We start from the raw sequence: 10490 nt of genomic DNA on the forward strand, positions 1-10490 counted from the left end.
ACACCAAGCTGTCCATCTGCAGTGCTTTAAAAGCTGACATTGTCGCAAACAGCAGTGAACCACGTAGAATGAGTTCCTTTGCAGCCGGACTTTTGAATTTCTCGATGTAGTCATTTGCACTATTTTCTCCATTTTCAACACACGCAGGTTTCACACCCTCTTTTTTCCCCCTCTGAGAATTTCTCATCGCTTCCAATTCTCCCTACATGCCAATTAAAAAAGGCATCGCTCTCAGCTGCGTTTCACAGGTGACTCTGCAGTTTGGGGAAAAACAACCTTTTTCTCCCCAAAGACCTCTACAGCTGTTAGTGATGAGAAGCGCCCACAGCAACATGACGAGCGATGTGGCAACGATGGCACGTTCCTTTGTGTGGAAGCTCTGGAGACAGAAACAGGAATTGAAATATCTTCAGAGCTCCAAAAATCTGAGAGACAAGAACAACAGGCAACACTTTTTATGGTGGATGAAAAACACAAAACTTTTTTTCTTTTACATTTCAGTAACTGACAGGTCCTTCAAATCTGTTTTAGTATCAGGTTGTTATTGTATTGCTAAAGTATTAATAACAATTTGTTTTTGTTGGTTGTGAAAAACTCATATTTCAAGTGAAGCTGGAACATTTGACTAGTTATACTGCAATAATAGTTTACAGAACCCCTTTTTTGGGTTTGATTTTTGGATTTAGTCATCGGTCTGGAACCATCGGTGAAGCCATAGATGGTTATTTAACCAATCATTAGTCTTAATTCTGCTATTACAAGTTTTAAAAAAATATACATAGTTTGAAAGAGGTTTATAAGATTTTTTTCTTATTTATTGCTCAAGAATCAAATTTTTCTACATTTTCTCCCACTTGAAAAAAATACACAAAAACACGCATAGTGGTATTATCGAAGTCAAATTTGGTCGACGCCCTTTTTACACACTTTCGTGCCAAAATTTAAATAATAGAAAAAGGTGCTTAAGGGAAGAATCTGGAGTTCCTTTGAGCAGCACCTGGGAGTGTGTGTGGGGACATCTGTGTCCACTTTGGCCCGAGAGTTCAGTAGTGTGAAGAGAAGTCCTTTCAGACCCCCCCCCTCAGGACACGACTTCCTGAATCTGTGACGTTGGCGATTGATATTTCATGACATCTCCCTGGTGATGAGCCCCTCCCAGAGCAGCAGCACCGTCCGCCTGCACTCAGACGTCTTACAACAACAGTCACCAGTGCATGCACAAAAAAAAAGATCATCCAGCTTTAAACATTTGATTATCATCCTCCCTCGAGCACCACATCATCAGCTACAGCGAGTCTGTCGATACATTTTAGAGTTTAATTGTCTCAAAAACATCAATTGCTGCACCAAAACTTTTCACAGAGGTTTTATCAACGGCAAGGTGGGAAAGTACAAACGTCGCCTTCCTTTTGGCGAGGTAAAAGCACGTAAAAGGTCAGTGAAGGTCGAAGGTGGCCGCACAAGAGAACGTCTGGTAAAGTTGAATGTATAGACCACATTAAACCGCCGAGGCGGCCTGATGCGAGTCATTTCATGAATCGTTCCTGAACGCTGCCTGTCCTCCTGGTCAACGACAGCCACGGAGCTCAGAAACATTTCACCGTGTCTTTTAGCCCTGGAGCTGAGCGACACTGTTAGGACACAAATCCTTAACCTTGGGAAGATCAGGATGGAGAAAACAAAAAAATCCAAGGAAACCTTGTTTTCTTTCTTCAATAAAATGTCTGTTGAGTGCGGATAAAGGAAATAAACATTTAAGGCGGGAAAATGTGGCGAGCGTCTCATTTAATGGTCACATCAGCGACATCCGCAGTGGAAGTCGGCGTTGGGGTCCCTCAGGAGCTTCTTGCGGTCCACGTGCAGACAGTCTATGTGGTACCAGGCGTCGCACACGTCGCACTGGATCCACTGCACCGTGTCCTGCTGGGGCAGCCGGCACCGCGGCGCCGCACACGGCTCCACAGTCCCGCCTGTAGCCGCCGCCCCCTCCTCCTCCTCTTCGTCATCGTCGGAGTCAGAGGAGGACGATGAGGAGCCGGAGGAGGAGGAGGCGGAGGAAGTGGAGGAGGACGACGAGGAGGACGGGGAGGGCAGGGAGGGACGGGGAGGGAGCGGGTGTTTTCGGGGGCGACCTCGACGCTTACTGCGAGGAAGAGGAGAGAAGAGGAAGATCGTTTAAGGAGGATTTAACATGTTGAGATTATCACATGATCCACTGATTAACTTGTTTCAAACACTGAAACTTTTACTTCTTTGTAGTTAGTGTGATAATAAAATGTGAACAAAGTGAACTGTGTTCTGTTACATGAGCCATCAGTTCCCCGTTAACCTGATTGCTAACAGATAGAGTAAGGGCAGAAACCACAGGTCAACAGGGTCAATATTGTATCAAGTACATCACCATGAAACTTCCACTCTTAATTGCTGTTTTACGTTTTCTGAATGTGGGTTTATATATGCAAATGAGGCATTATCTTATTAAAAATGGGCTAATTTGTATACATTCCCAGAAGAGAAATCTGAACATTGGTTCCGAATATTTTGATTTGACGGACATATTAGAACACCTGAATGTATATTTTGGATGTTTTCGTTCCACCAGTCTGAAAAAAGACATGAGTCCACATGAAAACCTCTTAAAAGCCACTATGGCGTAAGATTTAAGACTGACTTTGGTGACTCCTAGTGGACAAGAACAGATTCTACAGATAAATACTGGGGCTGTGTTGGTCTCAGAGAGACGGACCTCCTCCATCAGTGTCTTTACCTGCTAGGATGGTTATATCTGTTGAACTGCACCTGGCCTCTCTCCTCCGTGCAGATCCTCACTGAAGGTGAGGCCAGGCTGTAGTTCTCCCCTCCTACCACCAGAGGGGAGAACACCGGGGAGCTGTGAGCCCTCCTCCTGCCCCTCTGCGCCGCCGGAGGGCCGTGCACCACTTTCTGTTGGCGAAAGGTTGCGACGCTGCCGTGCAGCACCGTCTGGACCCGCCGCACCTCCTGCTTGTGGACCGTGGTGTTGGCGAATGAGGCCTGGAGGAGGTGGTGGTGGTGGTGGTTGAGTCTGCTGTTGGTCATGGCGCCGTGGAAACTGCCGATGGTCCTGATGCCGACGGGGAATGGCTTGGCCTCCAGCGGCCGCCGGACGTCCTCGTGGATCTTGGGCTGCAGCGGCAGAGGAAGCGGGGAGCTAAAAGTCTCTGACTCGGACTTGTAGAGCCGCCGCCTCTTCTTCCCCCTCGACCTCTGGCCATCCTCCATGACTCCTGCTGGAGCTGAACACCAAAATGAGAATGGATGCTCAGCTATTGATGCTCGTTTTTAACCACTCACTCTTTTCCTGATGATAGATTTTTGCTACAGTGAAAACTGTAATATAAAAATAAAATTCTAAGTCTAAATAAAAGCTAAGATCACACATTCACCTTCATTAACTGACCTGGGTTCAGTGTTAAAAAACACGTTTTAAAATCTGCCAATAAAACGACACGATTCCATATGAGCTCATACGTCAACGCTGCTATTTCTCTAAGAGGAGCGGTTCTTTACCTCCTCGTCTCCTGGGCTCGTCTGAGCTGTCGTCCTCGAGCAGCACCGTGTGAGCCGACTTCCTCCTGCTCCTGGAGGTCGGCTGGAGGGACTTGGCGGAGGGCGCCAAAGCGGCGGTGGAGAACGGTGGAGGCGTCGAGGGCGGCAGCAGGGATGACAAACCCGTGGCCAGGGGAGGCGATGAGGAGGAGCCGGGGTCCGAGGCGGTCCCCCCGTGGCTGAGGCTCCTCTTGAAGGTCCAGGCGCTGCCCTTCATTTTACTCAGGCTGCCGATGGAGTTGAGGATGACGGTGGCCCGGTTGATGGACAGCTTGGACAGGTCCAGGTTGGCGGCCACCTTGCGGTCCAGGTTGGTCCTGATGCGGTTCTGCAAGTCGGAGGAGAAGGTTCCCGCCTAGGAGACGTGGTACAAGTAGATAAACTTCAACTTTTTTTTTGTTTGGGGCTATTTTCAGCATAAGCATTTCATTTAGTGATCTAGAGAGTATTTATGGCAGCAAGAAGGTGGGACTCCAAAGAAACTACAGTTATCAGCGTCCTAACTAGGATGTGAGGGCGGGACAAAAAGTAAATGACCATTGGACGGTAACCGGTGGGTTTTTGCAGAATTGATTTTGTCCAATGTGTTCAACCTCTTTTGCTCTAAACTCTGGACTATTGATCTGCCTTCAATCAAAGCCTGCTCAAATGTGATTGGTCAATACAACTCGGACTACAAACGGAAAAAAGAACGCTTCAGAGACCAAGATCTTGTCCATTGGCCTGCAGATTCATATGAGATGCATATGAATTCAGAATCTGTTCATGGAGATTGGATTTTTTTGCTATTTAAGATGTTAGCAAATGTGTATTTTTTGCCACAAAGCTATTATGATGTTACCAGATTAACATACACACACCTTAAACCTATGAAGTGAAGATCTATTGCTTTCCATCAAAGGTAGCAGACGGTTGTTATATTGATGCCTTTTGTCATTAAAAGGTGCCTCAAATATTCTTGTTGAGTGCCTCTCAGTAGAAGATCCACCAACATAACTGGCTAGCACACTTCATATCAGTCGGAATGATTGGAAGATAAGTGTAGTCAAAGTGACCCTATGCTTTATCCAATAAACTACAGGTGTCGACATTAAACATTTACCTAACCTGAACAAATTATTGCAATTGCCTACAAGCAAAAAAGACATCCTGAAGTTGAAATAAATAATGAGTGGTTATTATTGATTTATTAATTAATTAATTCAATGAATCTTTTCTGTACTTTTAGCTTTTCAATATCTTCAAATATGTGATCTGGGTCCTAAAAACTTCCTCTGAATGACATTATGTAGTATAGTCAGATAACCACCAGAATACAGGAAATGACATCTACTCTGTTCAAAATGTTATGGTTGTTTAACACCAGACAAATTTCTCACTGCAGGAAAAAGAAGTTTAAATCTGTTGTTTTCCTTACAGTGTGAAAAGCACAAATCAGATATGGGTCTGATTGTTTTGTATGGAATCTGTTCCAATGAAGACACTGTTTACTTCTGTACTTACTTCGGGTCAGTTCAGGACCAAGACCAGTTGGAATCTGATGTTGACCACATTTAAAAAATAATGTAAACGGTGAAAATAAAAAAAAACAAAATTGGACCTGAGCCATGAATCCCTTGGTGAAAAACAGAGGCCTAGAGTAGCTTTATAAAAAATAAACTTCAGTCTCTGAAGCTTCATTATAAATGCGTAGCAGTGAACTGAAGCTGCACAGAATCAGGCAGTAAAGAGACGACTATCTACACTGAATCGGTCCCCAAAAAGAACAAAGGTAACCTTTGGAATGGTGATGGCGTCGAAGTCCAGCGGGCGAACTTTGACCTTCTGGAAGAGGAAGTAGAACTCGGGGCTCCCGGGGGGCGACTGGCCGCCGAAGGTCAGCGTGTCGCCGTCTGAGAGCTCCCACTGGACGCTGGGCTGGAGGCGGACCTCATTGACCCAGGTGCCTAGCAACACAAGAGCAGGGGAAGATTTGTATTTATTTTTTGAAATAATCTTTTACTGGAACTGAATTTGCTCCGTAGAGTCTCTCATTGCCACACTGACAGGCAGGTGGTGGGAGGTCACATGATCAGCCCAGACAAACAAACTCTTTTGCAGTCGATATCACCCGGGGCCAGCTCATCACAGAATTCTTAATACTGAGTGAAAGTCTTGACAAAGTAATAAATCAGGCGAGCAGAAATAAAGCTATTTGTTGACTATTAATGTGTTTACAGCTGTGGAGGGAAAGCACAAGTCTGTGACAATGGAGCTCGAATGGAGCAGCTGGAAGGCTACAAGGCAATCAAATGGCCACGACGGCACAAAATGAGGAAACGCATGGCGAATACTAAGATGTAATTTTAACAGCAGAAATGAAACGTGTGTGAAACGGACTGTGAAATTACTTGAAACATTAGGCAGCAGGAGCGCCGCTTGGATCCAGTCAGACAGAGTCCGTCGGCGTTCACTCTGTCTCCTCCCTGCTGACCTCCCAGCGCTCCTCGGGTTCCACTAAACATAATCAGCAATCTGAGGGAGCACCGTGGGATAACTCTGACTCTCCTGTGCAAACCATGTGAGGCAGTCGCCCCCCCGAGTCTGACGCCTAAACACACAGATCACATCCACCGTTGGTGCTCCTTAGCCCTGAATTTGGGTCTACATGTGGACGACCACTTCAGACCGAATGACCTGACTGTCATGATGTCTTTAACACCAACACATTTCATACTTTCTATACATTAAATGTGTAATTATGTCTTCGTCCATAGCTGAATAAAAGTTCAAGTTAAGCTGCAACAAAAAAAAAAAAATCATATTTGATTGGTCTGCTGATAATTTCTCTATTAAATTGATCAACGTTTTTGGTCACAAAATGGTGAAAAATGTCCCACCACAATTTCCTAAAGCCCAAGGGGACAATTTTAAATTGTTTGTTTTGTACGAGCTACAGTTCAAAGTCCAAAGAGGTTTAGTTTACAAATCGCACTGAACAAAGAGAAGAAGCAATGAGAGGAGCAGTAGACGACATCACAGCATCAATATGACGTCTGCTCCCATCGGTTCCTTTCTCATTAAAAAATTCATTAGATTACATTTGAACACATCATGATAACCTTGTAATTAACATTCGCCCAATACTAATTTTTACTGTGATGAATCTGAGCAGCATGATGGGAAGGATTTACATAATAACATGTCTACGTGTCTGATTAAGTTAGTTGTTCCAAATGTTGGGGTTCGCTCTGTTATTTAGCCAAACAGGACTGTGCTGCCAACCGGCTGCTAAAAGCTAATATTAAACAGCTCTCCTCCCGACGACTTCAACTGATTTGTTGTAACAGTGTAGCGTTATCAGTGTTTGGCGATCATATATTTATACTTAATATCGGCCCGTAATAAAGATCACATTCATTTTCTAATGCGTGAGGCATTCCACTTGCTCGAGAAAAAGAAAAAAAAAGAAAAAAAAGAGTTTAGTTGCCTCAGCAATGTCCAGCTCTGAACTGAGAAACTCTCTTAGGTGTCTAAAATACATTTACATTTCTACAGCAGTACATTGCTTTGCTTCTGTACCGGTACAGTAATACACTGACTATGGAGAAGTACCTCACAAACCCCATTTTAAACTCCACACCCAAACCATCCCTCTATGTTTATTTGATTTAGCTGCTGTAATGCCTGTCCAACTGGTTCCTGAAAAAGAGTTACCTCTCAGTGTCTCACTCGCACAGTGAGGACACCACTTTCCTTTATCTAAGAGTCAGATAACATTCTAAGAGAGTTTGCCAAGAATTGTATTTATGATATTGTTTGTGACATTTTAACAACAAATGCGATCATTTTGATCTATGGGAGACTTTGGACAGCTGTGTTCGAAAGTGCTCTCCAACACAGTCATCAGAACACCTAATGAGGGAATATGTTCTGGCAGAATGCTGTTCATCCGATCTAAGAAGTGCTGAAGCTGCTCGGGGCCCCTTTCTAATTACACTAATACCTTCTTTCCAATTCACACAGAACATAACGTCTGGGTCAAAGATCCAGAGAAGTTGAGACACTAATTAATTACTTCATTCCAATCAAACTCCAATGTAGGGGATTTTTCTGTAACAAATCAAACGGGAAGGATTAAATGTGTTTTAATAGGCTGACACTCTAAACCCTGTATAGGCTTTTCACAGTGCATACTCTTGGTCTATCCTTAGTCCTGGTCTATCCTTAGTTCTGGGCTTAATTAGCCCTGGTCTATCCTTAACAATGGGCTATCCTTAACAATGGGCTATCCTTAGTCCTGGTCTATCCTAGTCCTGGGCTTAATTAGCCCTGGTCTATCCTTAACCCTGGTCTATCCTTAGCCCTGGTCTATCCTTAAGTTAAGGATAGACCAGGGTTAAGGACCTTAACCCTGGTCTATCCTTGGCTCTGGGCTATCCTTGGCCCTGGGATATCCTTGGCCCTGGTCTAAAGATAAACCAGGGCTAAAGATAAACCAGGGCTAAGGATGTTTGTTTCCCCGTAGAAGCATTGTTGTTTCTCGTAAGAGGGTGTGTAACCTCGTTCTCTCTTCCACAATGACTGTAGAGGTGTGAATGTGTGTGTGTGTGTGTGTTAAAGTCTCATCCTGTCTGTGGATGCGGGTTGTGACTCAGCCCCTTCTCTCACCATGACTGCTCCTGTCCTTGACGTGGACCCTCCAGCCCTCCTCCTGCGACGTTGCAGCGCCCTCGCCCGCCTCCCTCTCTGCGTGCAGCTCGGCGTGGATCCGCGACACTGACGTGGACTCCAGCGTGACGTCACATAGCTCCGCAGCACGGCCCAGCCGGAATACAGAGTGGCTCAGCGCCGGCCTGAACGTGTACAGGTCCCGAGCCGAGTCCCCGGCCGACGAGCCGATCCGGAGCAACTGGAAGCACGGCTGCACCCCCGACGGCATGGCCGGAGGGTTCGCTTGTCTGCCACCGCCGGGCCCCCGCCTGCCCCCGCCCTGAGGCCACACCCTTTCTGTGCCCGGCCCTGACTTACAGGAGGCTGCCATCCATTCTTGGACACAAGTCTTTTTGCTAGTGGACGGGAGTTAAGCTGAAGACATTGGACCAAAGAGTGCGAACATTAAGCTACGCAGCAAGATAAAATGCTCCAAGAGTGTGAAGGTTACAGGCAGGTGGTGCAGCTTTGACAAACAGGTGTTTGCATTAGCATGGAGAGCCGATGACTGTGCCCCGCTGCGAATACATGAATAAATAACGGGGAGATATGGAGCACTGTATAAGCAGGTGAAGGGGGTTGTTAGCTCCAACTCAAACTGAATAAATCCCCCCCCGTGGAGTGGAGGCTGTGTGAAGATGGATTTGGAGAATAAAGAGCTTCAGTGACATGGACCGCACCGTGCACTGCCTAATCAAAAGCTGCAGTGAACATTAAAAAAAAAAAAAAAAAAAAAACACTCCATCTGAAAAACCTGACAAAAAAAAAAAAAAAAAACTTGACAGCCGTGACTTTTTAGCTTGAGTTCTGACGTTTAATATTTCCAGTTTAAACAGCTGTCACCTGTGTGTGTGTGTGTGTGTGTGTGTGTGTGTGTGTGTGTGTGTGTGTGTGTGTGTGTGTGTGTGTGTGTGTGTGTGTGAGAGTGACAGACAGAGATTAAAATCCCAGGCTCCTGACATCAGCCCTTTCACAGGTAGGAAGCCTGACAGGATGGGACAGCAGAGGTGTGTGTGTGTGATCTGAAAGGAAACAAAAACAGACAAAAATAAATAAATAAATAAATAAACTTACAGTGTCTGGAAAAAAAACATCTTTATAAATAAAAATTTACTAAGAACTTCAGACGACATAAAAAAAGCACAAAAACACAGTGACACACAGAGAGGCAGAAACATGCAGATGTTGGTTTATACAGGGACTGTCAACTCCGCTGCGGGAACTTCAGCAGGCTGCTGTGCGCCGCATGCCGGGCGTCAGCTGCACGCAGCACGAATCATGGGACAGACGCACAAAGCGAGACGCAATAACCAGCAGAAAACCTCCTTTTAGCGTCGAGAACTGCACACATCCGCGTGGTAACGACCTATTTACTTGCGCGTGCATCGATTCACGTCAAAGTTCGATATTTTTGAATCGGGTTTGGTATTGTTGGGTTCAAGCTTGTCAAGTCAGAAACAGGATTAAGCTAGTTGACGTTAGTTCCTCGTAGGACAGAATGAAAGTCAAAGCTGCCACTTACAACAATGACACGTCCCTCGGTGATGCTCCTCCACCCGCCCCGCAGATCAAACACCGTCGACTGCTCCACCAGCGGATCCAGCTCCGGATCTTTGAAATCAAACGTCTTGTTTCTGCATCTTTTTCTTTTTCTTTTTTGTTTTGTGTTCGGTCGGTCGTCGGTGGCTGATCGTTCCCCTTCTTTTCCTTCCCAGGAGGAAGTCCTTTGAAATTTGGCGCGCCAGTCCCGGGGCTTCCTTGTGCTAGAACGCACGTCACGTCCTGCTCCGCCCCAATTGGCTGACGGCCAGGGCGCCTTCAGCGGGAGCAGGAAGGGCCTGCGAGAGGACGAAGTGGGGAATAAGTGTGTGAGAGGCGGGACGGAGCTCAGTGGAGGAACAACCCTACAGTCTATGGAATAACTAAGTACGAGTACTTGTACTTAAGTATTTTATGCAACTTTATACTTCTGCATTACACAGTGGTGGAAGAAGTACTCAGAATACCAGAACACCACATTGTAAAAATATTCTGCAACAAGTGAAGGTCTTTTGACTTTAAACTGATTCTGAAACAGTCTCAGATTAATACCGATGCCTCTATATGAACTATATAAGTAAACAATACCATCAGAAAGAAGAGAACCAGAACCAGGACTGAGTGGGGCAGACCTTCAGACGCTGCTGCAGTAAAATGAGAGGTTTTCTTTT

General features: G+C 45.5%; 1 protein-coding gene across 1 annotated transcript; it reads right to left on the reverse strand.

Annotated features, from left to right (window-relative positions):
• Window positions 1-448: 448 nt before the first annotated feature.
• tcf19l (transcription factor 19 (SC1), like) lies at window positions 449-10113 on the reverse strand. The gene is made up of 6 exons (XM_054606071.1): window positions 9803-10113; window positions 8239-9302; window positions 5365-5534; window positions 3550-3943; window positions 2768-3275; window positions 449-2143 (listed from the first exon to the last, which is right to left on the reverse strand). The coding sequence occupies exons 2-6, from the start codon at window positions 8609-8611 to the stop codon at window positions 1798-1800; spliced, it is 1791 nt and encodes a 596-aa protein (XP_054462046.1). The 5' UTR covers window positions 8612-9302; window positions 9803-10113; the 3' UTR covers window positions 449-1797.
• Between the last annotated feature and the right edge of the window lie 377 nt (window positions 10114-10490).

This window comes from Anoplopoma fimbria, chromosome 10 (assembly GCF_027596085.1).
Source record: "Anoplopoma fimbria isolate UVic2021 breed Golden Eagle Sablefish chromosome 10, Afim_UVic_2022, whole genome shotgun sequence".
NCBI classification, from domain to species: domain Eukaryota; kingdom Metazoa; phylum Chordata; class Actinopteri; order Perciformes; family Anoplopomatidae; genus Anoplopoma; species Anoplopoma fimbria.